The 19684-nt window shown below is 43.6% G+C and overlaps 4 protein-coding genes across 9 annotated transcripts; 2 read left to right on the top strand and 2 right to left on the bottom strand.

Annotated features, from left to right (window-relative positions):
- Positions 1-3337: 3337 nt before the first annotated feature.
- Positions 3338-6838, bottom strand: pcare1 (photoreceptor cilium actin regulator 1). The gene is made up of 2 exons (XM_061300564.1): positions 3621-6838; positions 3338-3461 (listed from the first exon to the last, which is right to left on the bottom strand). The coding sequence occupies exons 1-2, from the start codon at positions 6836-6838 to the stop codon at positions 3338-3340; spliced, it is 3342 nt and encodes a 1113-aa protein (XP_061156548.1).
- Positions 6839-8781: 1943 nt separating this feature from the next.
- On the top strand, positions 8782-10290 carry spdya (speedy/RINGO cell cycle regulator family member A). Its single transcript, XM_061301947.1, has 6 exons — positions 8782-8977; positions 9052-9110; positions 9187-9272; positions 9349-9520; positions 9660-9996; positions 10232-10290. Exons 1-6 carry the CDS (start codon positions 8782-8784, stop codon positions 10288-10290), a joined length of 909 nt encoding a protein of 302 aa, XP_061157931.1.
- Positions 10291-10900: 610 nt separating this feature from the next.
- Positions 10901-13675, bottom strand: trmt61b (tRNA methyltransferase 61B). Of its 5 annotated transcripts, none has more exons than XM_061301107.1 (8): positions 13548-13675; positions 12713-13361; positions 12457-12559; positions 11695-11885; positions 11527-11618; positions 11242-11444; positions 11101-11169; positions 10901-11033 (listed from the first exon to the last, which is right to left on the bottom strand). In XM_061301107.1, the coding sequence occupies exons 2-8, from the start codon at positions 13349-13351 to the stop codon at positions 10999-11001; spliced, it is 1332 nt and encodes a 443-aa protein (XP_061157091.1). In that variant the 5' UTR covers positions 13352-13361; positions 13548-13675; the 3' UTR covers positions 10901-10998. The 5 variants fall into 5 exon arrangements, with proteins under 5 accessions (XP_061157091.1, XP_061157092.1, XP_061157090.1 ...); XM_061301108.1 differs by having other exon boundaries at positions 12713-13162; positions 13548-13661; XM_061301106.1 differs by having other exon boundaries at positions 11761-11885; positions 12713-13675.
- Positions 13676-13724: 49 nt separating this feature from the next.
- Positions 13725-18685, top strand: LOC133169160 (WD repeat-containing protein 43-like). 2 transcript variants are annotated; one of them, XM_061301101.1, is made up of 18 exons: positions 13725-13981; positions 14531-14665; positions 14752-14873; positions 14983-15103; positions 15173-15291; positions 15384-15486; positions 15578-15642; positions 15722-15881; positions 15981-16067; positions 16183-16296; positions 16383-16523; positions 16585-16671; positions 16761-16792; positions 16900-16963; positions 17081-17194; positions 17342-17411; positions 17878-17939; positions 18083-18685. In XM_061301101.1, exons 1-18 carry the CDS (start codon positions 13775-13777, stop codon positions 18221-18223), a joined length of 1944 nt encoding a protein of 647 aa, XP_061157085.1. In that variant the 5' UTR covers positions 13725-13774; the 3' UTR covers positions 18224-18685. The 2 variants fall into 2 exon arrangements, with proteins under 2 accessions (XP_061157085.1, XP_061157084.1); XM_061301100.1 differs by having other exon boundaries at positions 15575-15642.
- The last annotated feature ends 999 nt before the right edge of the window (positions 18686-19684 follow it).

Raw genomic sequence — 19684 nt, 5'->3', positions numbered from 1 at the left:
TATGATGAGTTGCCAAATGTTTGTTAGCGTAAACAACCAAGCATACACACGGTTTTAAATGATTGTTAATGTATTTCTTATTTACGTTCAAACGTACATGCAGGTAAGGGAGCATTTTACCCATTGACTTGTGCATAAAAAGCTAGTTTGTGTTGACCTTCATTATGCCAATACGCTCAATTTGTTATTTTATAGTTTTATTGTGGCTACGCTGCAAGATTTTTGTAGGGCTCTTTTTTTCCCCAGCATAACTCAATGGAACATTTTGGATGCAGCCCACAGTTGTATTTAAACATGCTGAACCGTTCGATCATATCGGCCAGTCGAAACATGATCTTCCATACTTCTGTATCATAATATAAAGTAAAACGGAAAGTCCAACGTGATATCACCAAGGCACCAGCAGCAGTGACCCTGTGCACTGTCCTCCTCCACCAGTTTTATCCCACATCCTTTGTCAGTCAGATTGACCCCCGAGACATTGTGACATTTAGTGAGGAGAACAATATCACAGCTGCTTCTCTGACCTTTCACAAAGGCTCCACCTACAATGTCTGAGAAAAGCATCCGTTTCTTTCAAAAACAATCTAAGGTGCAATGTCACACAATTGAACCACGCACGCCATTACCATGTTCAATTGAGGTATTCTGCACGTTTCTGCTTTGTATCTTCTTTCAAATATGTGTCCAGATCTGGCAGTTACTCCCAAAAAATTGCAAATGGGATTTCGGAATCATAGCAAATGACTTTCACTGCATCTTCAGCTGTCGTAAGACATATATCAAGCTATATTTGAAATCAATTCCAACAGGTAAGAGAGGCGCCTATAGGGAAAACAGTATATTTGCTAACACTGCCACCCAGTGTACCTCCATTTTGTTACACGCATTTATTAACTATGTTGGAAAAAGAACTCGACTATTACTAGAACTACAAATTCATCAACACAGCCTCTAGCATTTGAAGAGCGAATACAGTAATTCTCTTAAAATACATGTGAATTAAATATGCGTGTCTACATTAGAGCGCTTTCTGTTGACATGTAAGATGTTTTCATTGGATGTAAAGTATGTTCTGTTTGGTCTTGTTATTACAATTGTTTTCCTTTTCATGGTGTATTTTCCGTGCTTTGGATTACGGTATTTTATTATAGTCACGGATGTTTGCAAATGCAAAGCTGCAGAACGTGCTCACCTGCTCTCGGGACTGAAATCACATTCAGCGAGGGAGCAGGCATTCAAATGCATGCAGCAGTCTGCATCAATTACACTTGCCTACTTGTATATTCGATTAAAAAAAAGGATACCTGAATGCATTAAGTAAACAAAACTGCATATGCCTAAATAACAGTTTAAAATCACTGGTGCGTTTTTATATTGAAATATCTGGAGAAAATGTTTTTATTGTAGTTAAATAATGGCGCAAAGGCGGCTGAGGGAAGAGTTAATAATGACCAGAAGCAAAATCCGTCAACAGCTTAAGTCAAATGGCCTGAGGACTCTGGCTAAGCTGATTGTGGCACTCCACTATATTCATGACTGCAGTGGGAAAGGGGTTGGCGCTTTTTTTTTTTTCCTTCCCCACCGTGGCCCAATAGAGGAGGCAGGAAAGACCTTTCAGATGACCTTCAAAATTGACTTTCCAGAGTAATGTTTGCCAGAAAATTCTGCAGCGTGTACCCGACAAGCAGCAAGCGATGCTATTTATTTTGTTTGTATCGGATTTCCAGCTTGACAGTGATGTTATCATGTGAGCCCCATCTTCCATGGTGGCGTAGCAATTAATCGTACGCAAACAACAACAACCCGCTGCGCAATCAGTGTAATAATACACCACCTCTTATTCTCAAATTATTCGTATGATTCGGAGCTTAGAACAATCATAACAGTCGACAGTTCTTTTTTTTTTTAATCATCAAGGACCTGAAATTGAAATGGTCATCAAACATGGCTCTGTGCCAATATTTAATTTTTAATTCCAACCTACAAGAACAGAATTGCTCTGAAAAAGCAATAGCTTGTGAAATTGATAGGATGCTTACATCAATTAATATAGGAGATAAATACTATTTAATGAGAGGAAGATGATTGATGAGTTTCCAACTTCTCAAATGAATGCATGCCCTCATAATAACACTAACGTACACATGATGTGTCTTTTGCAAGAGGGAAGGGGATGTTTTAGAAAAATATATACACACACGTAAGTATGAATAAATCTGTGAAACTATATTTCGGGCTCCTGCCATGGCGGTTTTCAGCAAGTCTGTAGGCGCAACAACAGCCCAGTTGGAGCTTCCCTTGAATGTTGGGGGCACCACACAGATGGTTGTCAAAGCGTATTATCCAGGAGCTCCCATGTCCAAACCAGTGCTGGGCATGGTGCCTTGAGGAAATCCATCCATGGCACCTGGTGGCTCATATTTTTTTCATCTGTCCCGGTGGGCCAAAGAGATCAATAGCTTTAAGTCGTTCAGAAGAGGCTGGCTGTGCAAATGGGATAAAAGTCAAAAGTGAAATGTGGGCCCACAAAAGAGAAATGGAAAGCTTCCATGTGATATTTGGATTCATCTGTGAACTTCATTTGCGGCTGTCGTGCAAAACGTATGCTAGTGCCGTTTCATTTGTCAACCAATACAATTCAAATGATTGAGCTGCTCTAACCGAACCTGAAATCGTGACCCGAGAAAATAACCCTACAAACAAAACAATGTACCATTTCAAATTGCCCACATTGGTCATTCAGACCGGCTCACACTTTTTCAGCTCTGACTGTTTGGATTTATTAGTCTTTGCTTTTTCTCTCCAAGGCCATGCATTATGCATGAGCCACTGAGCAACGCGGAATAATGGTTGTGTCAGAAAAAATTGGAGCTGTATCTTTGACACCTGTCTGCAATTGTAAACAAACGGGTGCGCTCGGCGCAGTTCCTAACAACAAATCCAGTTGTTGGTACTACACATTACTATTCATGTTTTGAAATGCTGAAGAGAATATACGTATATATATATTATATATATATATATATATATATATATATATATATAGGGAGCATGGTTTGTACACAATTTTATTGATAAACACCGTACAAATGGCTCAAGAGGACCAGTAACATGAAAAGTAATAATAAAAGTGTATAATACAGAGAACATGTCAGGGTCGCGCAACATGTTTAATTAGCATTTGCCGAAATGATGCCACTATTTAAACGACCGTTGTGAAAGTATTGCACAGCCGCAAGGTTAGTCGCTCCTCTCGTAGCGTTGAAGCGACATCTTCTTAAATCCTCTTAAAAAGCTGTTAATCCATAATCCCACTGGCACTTCATTGGCCAGTTTAGTCTCTGCACAAGGCCTGGCCAACAACATAAAGATCTGGGTGAGATGCAGAACGGAGAGTTGCTCTGAGGTCCCATTGGCTACCCCATGATTCCTCTTTTCTGGCTGCTTCATCATGGAGTCTATAATAACAAGAGGAAAATATACACGTTATTGCAAGATAGGAAAAGGTTTATTTGGCAAACAATTTTTAAACAGTCGGTCGCAGATAGACACCGACAACCATTCGGATTGTAATTTACACACTAAGCACTGCCAAACGGAAAAAAAAGAAATCTTACCCCTGTGTGCAAATTGCAGGCTCACTTCCACACGTCTCAGCCACTGAGAAGACTGGTGATTGAGGTGGAAAGTTCAAACTTGGTCTTCTTTCTGAAAGACTTCGGCGAATAAAAGGTTGAGGTCCTTGGACCGACACGGAACATCTGCCACGTTTACCAACAATATTTGAGAGAAAAGAGCCTCCGACAGAGGTCCAGGCTTGCGATAGTTTTGAAGCTATACGTGGCTGGGCTTCAAACAATGATGGAGAAATCGGACAGAAAACAGAACGGGCGTTACTGGTCAATCGAGAAGATTCCTCCGTGCTGTTCTCTCGAGACCATCGTTGCACTTTTGGTGAAGCAGGTGGAGATGGTGCTTTGAAAGGGTATGAAGAGTTTAAAAGGTTGTGCTTTGACGCTGCTGGCCTGGGGAAGCTCCTTGGACTTTCTGATGGAGTAGTGAGTTCCCTGTTAACTGGGGGACTAGCTGAAGACGGGGGCGTCGGGGACTTTTTAAGGTTGCGGGGACTCGGAAGTCGTCTATGGCAAGAATTTGACGAAGAAGAAGGTGTGGATGGCAAAATCCGCCCCTTAGACAGCAAGTGTGGATGGCTACAAGCTTCAGATGAAGGAGGCACTTGAGAGACTGAAGTACCTCCAGGCATTCGGTCATTCTCCTCCATACTTCTTGAGTACTCTTGACTAACAGATTGCGATATTGCTTCATCATTTGAAAAAGAATCTGAGGAATGTCTTCTGTACCTGTTTCTTCGGACTTGCTGCAACAAAGAAGACTTTTTGTCTTTTAAATTGTTCAGATCTGTTTTAGCGTCCGGTTGACTGACATCGGTCTGGGTCGCACTGACTTGATGATCCAAGCCGACAGGAAATATTCTCTTGGAACAATGAGGCACACCTCCTTTGCTAGGTAAGACGGGTCCAGAGATAACTGACGCCCGTAGTCGCTGTGACAAAGCAGCCCCTTTGACTGTCGGGGATTTTGCAGATTTGATTGCCCCTTCCGAGGCTCTTTCAAATGAATTGTCCATTAATACTTCCAACGGGGGTGGAGGAAGATTATCCAGGTCTAAATGCTCAGTCTTTTCACACGGAGTGCTCCGAGACCTTGTTTGGCCAGTGCTAAGGAAAGCTGAGGGACTCCCTAAACCGGGTAACACTGGGACACCACACTTTCGTACACCCCGAAGTGGCCCGAGGACTTTAGGACTGTCCATTTCTTCGATCCCTTGGCTGAAGGTATCTATGAGTTTTCTGACTGAATTTCTGCCTCTATATAGACCTGAAAGTGGTCTTGGGGACGTAGGGGGGCTAGGAGGTGGTGTTGCTTCAACAAGGCTTGTTGATCTGTCGTTTTGCTCTGCATTGCTAGTTTCTCTGGTGCTTTTGGTAATGCACTTCCCTCGTTCACGTAGATTGCCTTCCTTCTCCAAAGATGGGCTTCTTTGGTTGATTTTGGGAGAATCAGACGGTGAGGTTCTCTGGTTTTGCGTCGATGACAAAGTCGTTCGGTTTCCCTTTGTGGTTTCCTTGCTTTTGTTGATTTTCTGCAATCTTTGGCCAATTTTCTTCTGGGACCTTCCCAGTTCAAGCAAAGTAGGATCCTCATCTTTGCCCCGCAAGGATTCTGCAGAACGGGAACGCCTCTCCTGAGCCAGTGCGGTTGTTTTGACCGCATTATTCCTTCGAGCAGTTGTTTGAGATCTCTTCAGCAATGGTCCCTTTTCCCCTGTCCTCTGACTTCTACCTCTTTTTGGGCTACCAACAACTTTGGGTTTTGTACCAGCACTTGGTGGGTGAGCAAAGTGTATTTTGCCACTTATGGCATTTTTCATTTTGATCGTCATTTCGACATTTTTGGAATTTTCTATGCGCTTGGTGGGCAACCGCCGTGGCTTCTGTTGCTCAAGTGATGAATTGGATTGTTGTCCCTTTCTACTATCCATTTCATCATCGTCATCTTCCTCAGCATCATCTAAAGAGACGGATCCGAGTAATGAGTCCCCCTGTACATTGGCCATCATTGTGCACATCGACGCTAACGAGTTTAAAGAATGAAGGGAACCACTTGGACTTTGTTGATGTGCACGGTTGTTCACCGGCACGCCAGTCATGGAGGTAGAATCCACAGGACTGAAGGGAGTAGTTGTATTTGTTCCGCTCGATTCACAACTAACACGCCGTTGGTGCTTTTCTGATCCAGCGAGGGATTCACTCTCAGCCCCGATCCCACTGTCCTCACTAAAGAGAGCAGAGTCCTCAGGCCCAAGCCTGCGAAGCGATGCCAGTTCAATGCGAGATGCCAGTTGCATTATCCTAGTCTCAATTCCACGTTTGACTTTCAGCTTCTCCTCTAAAAGTTCGGAGATTGAAGAAAAGTACTCCACAGCATCCTCCAGGGCCGAGTCCCCGATTCCTCCAACTGTCTGACTCACGTTCTGCATTCTTTGCGTGGTGTACTGAAGCAGCTGCTGCAACAAATCAGGTGGTTGTTCAATAGCTGGGGCAGATTTTGAAGGTACAGCAGATGAGAGTTTTCTTGTCGGATTTGGCCAAGAAAGGTGTTCTCCGTTTTCTTTCAGCATCTTTTCACCTTCATCCACAATTTCTTCCAGCGCTCGAACGATTTCTTCAAAACGCAAAGCCATAAAAGAAACCATCGGCTGCAGATAGGTTTGCGTTTGAGTCGCTTGTTCCAGTAGACCAAGTACAAAATCATATTTGTTGATGCTGGGATTTAAAAAGGCATATGCAGCTTGGTGAGCTTTTACCAGAGGCTCTGGGAAATCAATTTTTGCCATTTCCTTTTCTTTCTTTTTAAGCACTTTTAAACCTCTGGAACATCTTCTTGTTTTTTTCCCCGACTTTTTCTCCGGTTCTTCCTGCTTGTCCCTATTTTTGTCTTTTTTCTGCATCACAGTGTTGCCGTCCGTTCGTCGATTCTTGAATGTATCCGTGTTGATGACCTCTGGGGCAGGCACAGTTGCGTGTGGATCTTCTCTCGCTGGCGTATTTCCATCACTTTGAAATACTTTTGGTCCGCTCGTCTTGTTTTTGTCTTTAGTATTGCCATCGGCAACGCCAGGACACTTGTGATCGTCTCCGTTTTTGAAAGGAGCTTCTCTGGGCTGTTCATTAGGTGCAGCGGGGAGCATTCTTCCCCGCCTCAAAGAGCCCAGAGTGACAAAATTGTTACCTTTAGATGGTGAGCATCCCATTTTGGATATTTGGATATGATCCGCTTACGTGTCTTGATGACGTGGCAGCAGTACATTGAGATGGAAACGATGCAAAGAATATCCAAAGTCCTCAGCCATCCGCTGTATCTGTTTCCCTCAGATGGCAGCGAGAGTTAAATCTGACAAATACGCTCTCCATGAGGATGCAACCAAACCAATATGCGGATAAATCCATTTGGATATAACCCTTGAAGGTTTCATAGATGAAAAAAATGAATCCATGGCTTGTCGGTGATGTTTGTCGAAATGTCTTGTTGCATGCTCTTGACACACATCGCTGTGTGTCTGACAAAGGACAAGCTTCTGAAAGGATTAGTGAGGCTTTGGGTGAACCCCCTCGGCAACTACATATGTCGTCACGTTAAAGCATATAAAACTCACCTACTCGTAAGCACATAAGCTCATTTGGGTAATGAGGGTTGGCCTCAGCTGGCTTTTTATAGTCTGCACAAACATAGGTACCTGTTATGGGGACGCATCTGCACCGTGAACGCAACTAAATGATGAAAATATTCTCTAATAACAAATGTTGGCCAATTATGTAAAGGCCATGCAAGGAATTGCTTTATGCTGTGGTGTCACTCTTGGGACACAGTACTACATAAAAGCATGATTAAACAACAAGAACAAGACACAAGCTCTTTCTATGATATTAAGATTCATAGTATACACAGTTTGCAGTATTCTAATGAGCATCATTGATTAAATCACATTTAAATGGGAAGCACACTCTAATCAATATTTATACGCCATCGCCCTTTCCCCCCCGCCACAATTGATGTGTTCTTATACATTTTTGATATTATGGTCATTAGGCCTTCTTAGGACTACTGTAATATTTGAAATATTTGAATTTCAAAATGATTCCTCCATAATAATGTAAAATAAACTTTTGATGTATGTATGTATGTATGTATGTATGTATGTATGTATGTATGTATGTATGTATGTATGTATGTATGTATGTATGTATGTATGTATGTATGTATGTATGTATGTATGTATGTATGTATGTATGTATGTATGTATGTATGTATGTATGTATGTATGTATGTATGTATGTATGTATGTATGTATGTATGTATGTATGTATGTATGTATGTATGTATGTATGTATGTATGTATGTATGTATGTATGTATGTATGTATGTATGTATGTATGTATGTATGTATGTATGTATGTATGTATGTATGTATGTATGTATGTATGTATGTATTATTTATTTATTTATTTATTTATTTATTTATTTATTTATTTCATTGTATGGTATTGACGCGCCGTATAGCGGGCACACGGCGTCGTCAACACGACTAGTATAGGAGAAGTTTGAATATTGGAAGAAGCGTTCGTAAACAAACTATCATTTCTCCACCACTGTCACAAAGGTTGTATTTATTATTTATCCAGTCTCCTGCATACGAAACGGAAAGCTACAGCTTTCATTGGTACTTAGCTTCAAGCTAACATCACCTAGTCGGAAGTCATTGTAGACGGCAAAAATTGGATTCGCTTGTTATCTACAATGTGGATTTAGATTCAGAATCTACCAAAAACATAACAGAAATTAATTTGATGTTTTGTGCCACGGCCTATTTTACTCAGCACATTTTGGTGTTAAAGTACCCAGTTAATCAAGTTCAATTTAGCCCCGCTTTAAACTTCTGAATTTTGGATAAACTGCTCAAATAAAAATGTGGCCAAACAATCAATGTCCATCATTATTACTCTAACATTAATCACAAGTTTCAAGAATAACTTTGAGTCTTGAATCCATTTCAACTCAAATGTGACTGTGTGTAAATGAATACTAATTTGTCTTGTGAGTCAATCAGACTTGAAGCCTTCATTTCAATGGACATGTCCTCTCCTTATCACCCCAGAACACGTTTCATCTCTTTCATGTCCTTCCAACAGGAGCACAATGAAACGGACAGCCCAGTGGCGTGGAACCACCACCACCACCACCGCCGCCGCCCTCCAGGTCAGGAACAAGAGTGAAGAACAATGTCCACCTGAGAAGAGCAGCTGCAGGACCGGGATGTACTTTCATAAGAGGACTGTGCAACCAACCTTTACCGTTAAGCAACAAGAAATGATGTCTTTTTTGGATCTTTTTGGTGAGAAAAAATCAACATTGTTGTTCTTTGCGACATACGAAGCCAGAAATTAACCATGATGAACTCCATTTCAGAAGATGACCTAATCCATGACTTTTTGTTGATGGACTGTTGCTGTAAAATCACAGACAAGGTAAACGTCTACCTTTCTGGAAAAAAAAAAATCACGTTAATACTCCAACTCATGTCTTTCCTAATCTAATTTGCAGTATCTTCTGGCCATGGTTTTCATCTACTTCAAAAGGTCTCACTTGACCATTGAAGAATACACCAAGAAGAACTTTTTCATTGCACTGTAAGTTCACAGAATGTTTACAGGTCCCACACAGGAACCTTTTATTTTTTTTTTAACTCATATGCTCATATTGTAGGTATCTAGCCAACAGCATGGAGGAAGAAGAGGAGGAGAGTAAATATGAGATTTTTCCTTGGGCATTGGGTAAGACCTGGAGGAAGAAGGTCACGCAATTCCTCCAAATGAAGGACAAGTTCTGGGTGCGCATTGAGTTCAGAGCGGCCGTCAGCAGACGTTGCTGTGAAGAGGTAAACAAACAAACAAACTTCACCCGTAAATGAGGTTTCGGTCTGAATCTTTCCAGGAAGTGTTTTTAGTTTGGCGTCCGACCATAAGCTCTGTTCATTGCTTCTTCTTTTTTTTTGATGAGGCTTTCCGTGCTTCCAGGTAATGGCCATCATGCCATCTCACTTTGTGTGGAAACGAGAGCGCTCAGAGGAACACAGTGGCGCTCACAGGCAAACGGACAAAGTCAGTTATCCCCGAGGGCCTTCAGCTTCTCCACTCCCTTGTATCCGCTGTAATCGCAAGAGCACATTCAGTCAGCGGCTGCAGATATCCAGAAGCTTGTCTTTGCCCAGCTGCAAGAATAAGATTTCTCAAAGCACTGCGCTGAGTTTGGAGAAAACCCCACCACCACCCATTGCCACTTGTAGGGAGACCAGTGACCAAAGCCAGCGTTCTTCCAACGACAGCGACTTACCTGCTAGCTATCCTACTGGAGGTAGGTACCAAAATGAATCGACAACAAATCAACTGACAAATTCATCGTCTCGTATTTTGATAATTGCGTCATCGTTCAGACCATTTTGAAGAAAAGAAAAAGTCCAAATCTTCTGAGTCCAGGCTCTCAAAAGTTTGAATTCTGGCCCAAAGCAAAATGAATGACAATCAATTAGCATCATTATTTATTCAATACAGTCAACTATGAGTTGACATGTTTGTATACTTTCTGGCAGGCAGTTTGTCCTCCGACTCCTACATGTACGACTCCTCCATGGACTGGATCAATAAATAGTCCATTGTCCATCTCATCCCATCGGCGTGGTTGCCAACTTCCAGTTTCAAACTCCCAACACGTGGATGTTTCGACTTTGAAGCAAATGTCCACCTCAATTTAGAATTCACGTTCAAGATTGCTGATATCTGTAAAGCGCCAACAGTAGGAATAACTTATTATTATTTATATATTTATGATATAATGCACGCTGTTCTTCGTATTTATCAATGTTATTTATTGACTTCAACACTTGTAGCAATACATTTGACAAGCATTTCTAAAAAGACAACTTATGTTTGGCATGATTGCTGAGTTTGATGCAGCTGATCACTAAAGACTGAAATGTTCACTAATGAAATAAATATTGATATGAAGTATTTTCGATGATGCTTGAGACTGCCAGTAGCACCACGCACCAACTAAAATGGCTGAAAAGAGATTTGCTTTGTCATTTGTTGACATAGGGAGATTCCTCAAGTAACTATACAAATACGTTATTTTCGCAATGATTTAAATCGAGATCATTCGACGCACAATATCAGAACAATATGAATACGTTATTTTCACAATTATTTCAGTCGAGATCATTTGACGTACAATATTATAACAACAACCAAAGACAATCATAGTCATTTAAATCTCGGTCTTTATTTTACAAATAATTTTCCATACAAACACAGGAACAAATATCATCGACAATGGTTTCTTGCCCAACTCGCTGAGCAGCTATGTCACAAACTTCCGCAGTTTCACCAGGAATGCTGGAAATATAAGACAATGAACATTTGTTAAAAAAAAAACAATTATATTCTGCTAAAACTATCTGACCTGTGTGGCTCAACTGTTGTGGGTGAGGCCTGGCAATATACGGGATACTCCCAAAGGCTGGATCTTCATCTGGAATTGAATACGGATGGCTAAGTTTCAACTTTTTAGCAATTTCCCAAAATACAAACACACTTAAGTCACCTTGTTCCACCTCAACTGAAGCGTTCTCCTCCTCTACGGGGGCTCCATTGAGGCTCGGCGCTTTCTTCGAGCAATAGCGCCCGTCTTTAAGACGGGCGGGACCAACAAGCCAGTCCCGAGTGGGAATATCGAAGATGCGTTCGCACAACAAAGGAAGCGCTGTGCATCGAATCCCTTCCAGAAGGTCGATCACTTGAGTGATACTGAGTGGAACAAAACAACGTGAACAAAATTTGACCTGTGTGGAAAAGATCTCGGAGGCAGATAGGCAGACGGTGAACACACTTGGCGAGGTAGACAGCACACACGGCCCCAGGGTGCAGATGTGGAATCACAGTGGGCAAAACAAGCTGTGGGCTTATCAGATCAAGAGCCACCTGCAATAGACGTAATCCAATCAGTAAAACACCAAACTTGCCGCCCACAGCATTGGCTGTGACTTTCAACACCGACCGCATCGAATGCCCGACGGGCAAGAAGAGGTGAAGCCGCGCAAAGGTCAGCCTTATGGAAACGGACATTGTCAGGCCACTCCTCCCCTTGCCGCGCTCTCCATGCGGCTCTCCAGCGTTGGTAGTTGAGCATAGCTCTTTTGAGGTGATCCTCTCTGATGTCTATACTCAGCACGCTGCCCCTGGAGCCCACTGAGGAAAATTTATCCACAAAATGAATGAACATTTTATTAACACAGTGGCACTTAACATTTTTAATACCAAATACCACCATCATGCCCAACAATAAATGACAGTCCATCAAAAATAGCACAGAGGTTTGCAGTTACACTGCACTTAAATATAAGAAAATAGAAACTGTACTAAATAATTCAATAAAAATGGCTTTCACTAACTCAAATTGTATGCATTTTGAAGTTTGAAGACAAACAGTACTTATAAATAAAATCCAAATGCATTGCACTGGAAGGTTTAAAGGGAATTAATTGTACAGGTCCATCTTAATAAATTTATTTGGAATATTAATGTAACATAATAAGAAAATTGATGGATATATATGTGCATGTGATTCTGTTAGCCACAAGGGGGCGACCCCGTACCCTACCAAACTGACAATCAGTGCACTTAGTGGCCACTCCAATACACTTGCCAAGATAACACTTTGTTGGATTTACATTAGTAGCGAGTTATGTCCATCAAATAACAACCACGTCCAATCTATCTTGTCCTATCGAATAAAATAATGACCGGCTGCGTTGCGTACCTGCCCGAGATAAAAACAGAGACATGGCCCCAGACCCGGAGCCCGAGTCCAGCACATAATCTCCCTCCGTGACGTCCATCATCAGCAGCATAGCGCTGGCATCCTGAGTGTAGAAGTAGATAACAGCAAATATTTTATCTGCACAACTCAAATGAAAATGAAGGCATCACCTTGGCACAGTTGCTTCTGGCATCATGTTCAATGCATTGACCAGTGGTACAATGTGAGCAAAAGGTTTTGCATTTGTTGTACATACCTTTGGATAGGAGATAGCAGGGCCTCTCTTCATATACAGCACATAATCTTCCAAACTTGCACGTCGTATGAAGATGGGGACCCCCCTGCTTGTTCTCTGGACGTGAGCTGCAGGCTGCCCAACTACATCATCATGCAGGATAATCCCCCAGCTGCTCAAAAGACGTGTTCCAAGTTGAAGCTGGAACATCTTCCTGAATTCCACACAGCCTTTTTTATGATACTCGGCCACTAGCAGCTCCCCGTATGCAAGAATGGTCTTTCGTTGGAGGGTAGTTTCCATCTGCTGTGCAGCCACATCATTGCAATGGTCTGGATTCTTTTCTTTCAAAGATGGTCCATCTTTTGCATCTGAACTGGGATCAGATGAGCTGTGCTCCTCCGTATAGGTTTCTTCTTCATGTGGATGGTTCTGATCTCTCAGTTGCATCACCTCAGGGCCCAATGCATCCTGTGGAAGCAGGGAACTTATCCTCTCGAGGGGAGATAAAGATCTCCTGGACAGCAGCGACTGCCTAGCTACCTGCTTGGTGGTCAGTAGTTGTGTTTTGGAGCCCTCTCTGTCATCATTGCTACATTTCACACAAGCGGTTGAAAACCTTTTCATTTCCACTTGATTGGAATGACATTTCACAGACATGTATCTGTGTCTGTAAAGTTCAAGAGGGTGTGTGTGAATACGTACCAGTCTAGATAAAATAAGAAGTCCAGCACAAGGCATTTGTACTGTCATTACGTCAAATTATTTGAATTTAACAAGGAGAAGGGATCAATATATGGCTTTGGTCTCGCCTTTGGTAAAATGAAGCATATTTTAAATTCCCGTGGCAACGTACCTTGCTCAGATATCATGTGTCAAAGAGAAGATAAACAATATTGTCAACAACATTGCTCCGATGCATGCTCCTGTTACAAGAAGGTCGCCATGCTTGGTATCGCGAATGACACGTCATAAGTGCGCGACACTTGTAATATTTCCAGCAAAGGAGGGGCTTAGCGTGCGTTACTGCGCATGTGCACCAGCATCCACACGTGGTTGGAGGAAACTCCAGCGCTTTCAGAAATGGCGGACGGTAAAGGCAGCTCTTCGCTGCCGCTACCTTGCGTCTTTTCGCCTAAATGCCACCAATACCTGGCCGTGTGCGCCCAGGATGGGAGGCTTCGAATTTGGAACACAGACAGTCAAACTCTCCACCAGGAGTACGTGCCTTCAGCTCATTTGAGCGCCACTCCGACATGCATACATTGGGGACCATGCCGGACTGCCAAGGTACGCAAGACTGCCGCTGTGGATGGGGTTCCTTGCAGCTAGCGCGGCCTAAATGACTCGGGCTCGGACGTTGTCATCAAAATACGGCAATCGGTAGCGATTTTCTGCAAAGAAACGTGCAAATAACCATGAGCTACCCTGCTTTAGCACAGAGACCTTTTCTCCTAGTGCGTGTTGGAGACGTGGCCGTAGAAGCACGTTAGCTAACTGCTAGCCGTCAACAGCTCCCAAAACCCACGTTGGTCCCACGTGGAGTCGTGATCTGCGCAATTACGGGATTACAACAATGTAACAAGCACAGATGACTCATTTCTCACGTTGTTGAAAACGGTCCGTCGGTACTACAAACCTTATTTATGTAATTCACCTAACAGCGGGTTAGCAGCATGCCGGTAGCGGCAGCACTATAACTCAAATAAAGCAGCGAAAATAACATTTAACCGTCTCTGACCCACGTCACATGCCGCCGACTTTCTTTGCACGAGATAACAATCCTCCATGTCAATTGTGTCAAATCAATGCAACCGTTTCTCGTGCACTGATTTTCAGGAGGGTCCTCAGAGAAAGAGGAGGAAATCGGAAGGGGTGCATCTGGAGCAAAGGGCAGACCTGTTGGCAATGGGCACGGTGGCGGGCAGCGTCCTTATTTACAGTACAGCCAAGGGAGCTCTTCACTGCACCCTGGTAAGTTTGAAACTAATCCTTGTCATCAATTGTAGCCGTTTCTGTGCATTTTGACGCCGTTACAAGGTTGTTTTTTGTGCTTTCAGGACGGAGGCCACAGCGGGGGAGTGAATTGCGTTCATTGGCACCCCAAAGACACTTTATTATACAGCGGCTCCGATGACACAAACATTGCGGAATGGGACCTGCAGACGGGCAAGACGCGGAGGTCAGTCTAATGATAAAATGTTTAGATAAGCACGCGACATCACTCAAAATGAGCCATTATTAGGGCTGCAGGGTGTGACAATAAATGCAATCCCAATTGTTGCTCACAGCAAGTGGAAGGCAGACGGAGCCGCGGTAACCAGTTTGTGCGTGAGCCCCGACGGTAAACTGCTGCTTTCGGCCGGACGGATCATCAAGATGTGGGCCTTGGACACCAAGGAGCTTTATAGGGTGAGTGTGGCTAACTTTGCATTCAGCCGTCAAGCACGGCAACTTACGGGCCTCTCTCCCCCGTTGCAGAAATTCACGGGCCACTCCACGGCGGTGACGACGCTCCGCTTTGCCACGGCGCAGCCCAGTGACGGCGGCGGTCTCTATTTTGTGTCTGGCGCGGCTCACGATCGACTGCTTAGCGTGTGGTGCGTGCGTGCGTGCGTACGCGGTGCTCATTCAAATCCTGAAGCGATTCGCAAAGGTGCGGCGGTACTGACTCGAGATCGTCTCGCCGCAGGCAAGTACGAGAAGACGGCAAGGACAAGAACTCGGTGGCGTCGTTCGTACTGACGGACGAACCGAAGCACGTTGACCTGGTCGCGTCCAAAAGCAAGGAACAGGTCAGAGATGTGATGAAACCTCACCGATCCATCCCGATGGACGCTTGTCGACGAGCACGAAGCCAAATTGCCGCTTGTCTCCTCTCAGCAGGCGGTGAGGCTGGCGGCGGTGTGCAAAGATGGACAGCTGCATCTCTTTGAGCACTTTCTAAACGGGTGAGCGCATTCGAGGTTTCGACCGACCTGCGCGTTCATGCGGCTCGCCACGTGAGCTGATCAAAGCGTGTCGTCGCAGGCCCTGCAAGAAGCCCCAGTCGCCTTTGTGCACGCTGCAGATGTCGGACACAAAGGATACGCCGACGCCGATCCCCCTCCTCGCCGCCGCCTTGGCCGCCGAGTCCCGAAGTGCCATGCTGGCTTACGGCAACTATCTGCAGCCTGTCACGGAGAGAGTGGTGAGCGCGCGGGCCGAGCGTTGCCCCTTTGCTGTCTTGTAGATCACTTGCAAATGACCTTATCCCAACCTCCTTTATTATGTTTCTCCCCCCCCCCAGGACCTAAACACAGCTGATAGGCACGTTTGCTTGACGCGGAATGTTCAGACCACATTGTCCCTTTCCATCACATCTGCCGTTTCTAAGGTAGCCTTTTTCAGGAAACGCCATTTGCCCTTTGCTTGTGCGACATCAAGCAGTAGAATGCTTGCTTGGATGAAGGAAGAACATACTTGAACATCTTGTGGTGTCTCAACTCCAGGTGAAAACCCCAATTGTCAACGCCAAGAGCAAAGTGCTCATTCCCGGTCTTCCCGGCCATCAAGCCCCAGTGAAGGCGACGGCGAAAAGAAAAGAAGGCACGGACAACAAAGAGGTTTGTTCGGTGTAGCCGTCCCCATCGCGAATATGACAAATGGCGGAGAAAAAAAGAACAGCCCCAACGCCCCTCTCTCTTTTCAGAAGTCAATAGCAGAGCGTCTCGGGGAAATTGATCTGCAGTCTGCGGCCTCCGCCCAGAAGGGGGCGCCCTGCTTGCAGACGGACAATTTTGCCGTGCTCCTGGTGCAGGGCCTCGAGAGCAATGACAGCACCATCCTAAATGTGAGTAGGAGCTGTTAGAAATGGCTGTCCCGCTCCTCTCATCGCTATTTTCCATCCCCAGAAAGTTTTTCAAACGCGCAAAGACACGGTCATCAAGAAAACGGTGGCTCGGCTACCCCTTCCTTCCGTTTTACCGTTGGTGGAGGAGGTGAGCGAGCGCCGCTTCGTATTCTGCAGCGACGAGCCTGGATCTTTGTGGCCGTGCTTTAAGCGAGTATTTTTTTCTTTTCTTTATAGATTACCAAGAGGCTCCAAGGGCACCCTTTCACGTGAGTGGCTTACATTAGATGCTACTGAGCTAAACGACACTACTCGCTTGTGCCTAGTTTACACGTATTAGAGGGATCCATTTGAACCCCCCTCCTTCTTCTTGTAGGGCATCTCTGATGGTCCGGTGGCTCAAAGCGGTACTAATGCAGCACACGTCATACCTGTCTTCGGTGAGTCAGCCGTCGCTCACTCAGTTCAAGCTTTCCATGTTGAGTATTTGATGGTGTGACGTTAACTAAAAGCTACGTCGATCGGCGTTCCCTTGACCTGTTTGGGCCGTCCCACAGCTGCCCGACCTGGTTTCCCAGCTGGGAGTGCTCTACCACATGATTGAGAGCCGAGTGAAGATGTTCCACAAACTGACCAAGTTAAAAGGAAAGCTGTACCTCCTGGTGACGCAGGTCAGCTTCAGCATCTCATCATCCCGTCATGCAAACAAATCATGACTCGTTAATTGCTTCATCTCAATCTGTTTGCGTTGTGAGAGAAAACCAGATCACGGGAGAAGATCTTGACAGGAACATAACACTATTATTGTTGACCGCTAGGTGGAGACAAAGACAGAGAGCAACAAGGCGTTTGACGTTGACCACACAGCCAAGCTGGTCTATGAAGAGGGTAAGGGACTGCTTTCCTTTCATTTGAACACTCTTTTTCCAGGGCGCGTGTTTTGAGGTTCATGTCGGCAGTTTTGCTCTTCACGCAGACATTGTGGTGTGTGCGCTGCATGCAAACGCTGCTCCTGTTGCCTGGCAACATGGCCAGTAGCAATTTATCTTGAGCAGAATGAGATGCTCTGGTCACCAGTATCTTCAACATCACTGGTTGTTGTTGGAATATTGAAGGGAAAAGAGAAATGTACTGTGTAACAAAATGAATCTCCCAACATTTCAAGTACAACTTGTTGATATTTTCCAAGGACCAATTCAGTGAAGAACTTTGAAATGAATGTGCCCTTTTGAAAAATAAATTTTTGGGGATACAATAATGACATGTGTAGGGCGCAGGTGTTTCTTCCCAATAGAAATCTTTCACCATTTATTTTTTAAAATGACCCAATGCCACCGTTTTCTGCCTTTAACAGAATCTTCGGATGAAGATGAGGTCTCTGGGTCTGAAGAAGGCCTTGTGGATGAAGACTCAGATGTAAGTTTTGAAGAGTCCTCCAACTAAATGTCTCGAAGGACATCATCACAATAACAGACATTTTGGGTTATTCTATTTGAAACGCAAGCTTATCTGCAGCAGTTCATTGAGAAATTTATTTGCTGTTTATTATTCATCATTAGAATTGGGAGGAGGACGAGGCCATGGAAGATGACAAAAAAGAGCAAAGTGATCACGAGGAAGACGATTCCGACGGCAGGACGAATTCCAAAGCGAACGGGGAGGAAAAGATGGAGCACGATAATGAGAGTGAAGAAGAATGACAAGTCAAATACAACATGGACCTGAAATGTACTTTCATTTTAGTTTCCTGATTTTAATTTTCATATGAAAACAAAGTATTGTTTTACAAAATGGAGGAACGTGACGGAATTTGAGCCCCACTTTTTGGAACGAGTCCCAGTTCTTTGTCGCCAAATGAGCGATGACGGAATTAGGAGATGTTTCCAGGAGTTCGTTCTGCCATCTTGCAACCAATACCACAACGTATTGTTCCGCCGTGCAGGAAACAAGGTGGCGCCGCCTTATTGGTTGAGCAGAACCATACTCGCCAGGCCTTTTATGTACAGGAAACGGTTTGAGCCAAAGGAGGACTCATGTAGACCACACATTATGTCCCGACCCAACAATGTAAATCTATGTACAGTCAAATGTTTGTATGAGCTCTTCCTTCTAAAACTACCCCGCCAGAGGTCCTTGAGATTAAAGGAACTCCTGGAAGTCAAGTCTCCTGAAAGGTGTGTGTGTGTTTATTTTTATCTCTTCCACGTGTTGCCATCCTTTTGTACAGACTCTGTCCTTAAAACAAAGGCTGGCGGCCACCGGAAGAAAAAAAAAAAAATTGCAATGAACAGACTTTTGAAGGATTTACTGGAGCATCGTTTAGAACAATTGTACCAAACTTTTTTATCGCGGGCCACTTTGTAGGTACGGCTTTCTTCAGATGCTTAAGATTGTGAAAGCAAATGTTTAATCATCTATCACATATTACACACATAAAATGATAGTTTTGAAACCAGATATCAAGGATAAAAGTTTATTCAATTACTCTTTTGTTTTACTGTAAAATGGTAAGAAATAAATCTTCCAAAATCTCAACACTATTTATTACACATGATAAACATGCAGGTTTTTTCCCCCACAATATTTAAAGAGGTTGTATTTACCAGATCTCAATAAAAAAAAAAAAACGCCTTATGGCCTAATTCCTGTTTTGCATTTAACCCAATTTTGCATTTAAAAATTCATGAAGGCAGAGAATTCATCAGAGTTTTGAAGATGCCGAGGTATCTCAGAAGGCACAATCAAGATGGTTGCAGAGTAGAAAGTATTACATTGATTTGGATAAAATGAACCTGCCAAACTGCAGCCTTCATTATGTACAACATAGCAGACAATGTCTTAAAGCAGTTTACCTTCTTCCACCAAAATTGCATGAGCTTATTTGTCTAGCTAACATTTGAAGATTAAGATGGGAATGATGACATATGACAACCCACTCTGGCCTAATCTTACATTTTAATTCGAATACATATACACAATTAAAATATCATTTGGAGGCTTTTGTGCAGCTTTGGTAAATATTTGTCACATTACAATTTATACAACACATACAACGCACACCCTTGCTGTATATTAAGGCATGTTATACAAATGATTACTTTTAAAATCTCATTTTGAATCAAATTGAAATATTTAACAGGGTAAGCAGGGTATTTAAAAGA

Source organism: Syngnathus typhle, linkage group LG16, assembly GCF_033458585.1.
Source record: "Syngnathus typhle isolate RoL2023-S1 ecotype Sweden linkage group LG16, RoL_Styp_1.0, whole genome shotgun sequence".
Taxonomy (NCBI): Eukaryota; Metazoa; Chordata; class Actinopteri; order Syngnathiformes; family Syngnathidae; genus Syngnathus; species Syngnathus typhle.
Note: the sequence above shows the minus strand (reverse complement) of the source record. Positions and strands in the feature narration are given on the sequence as shown.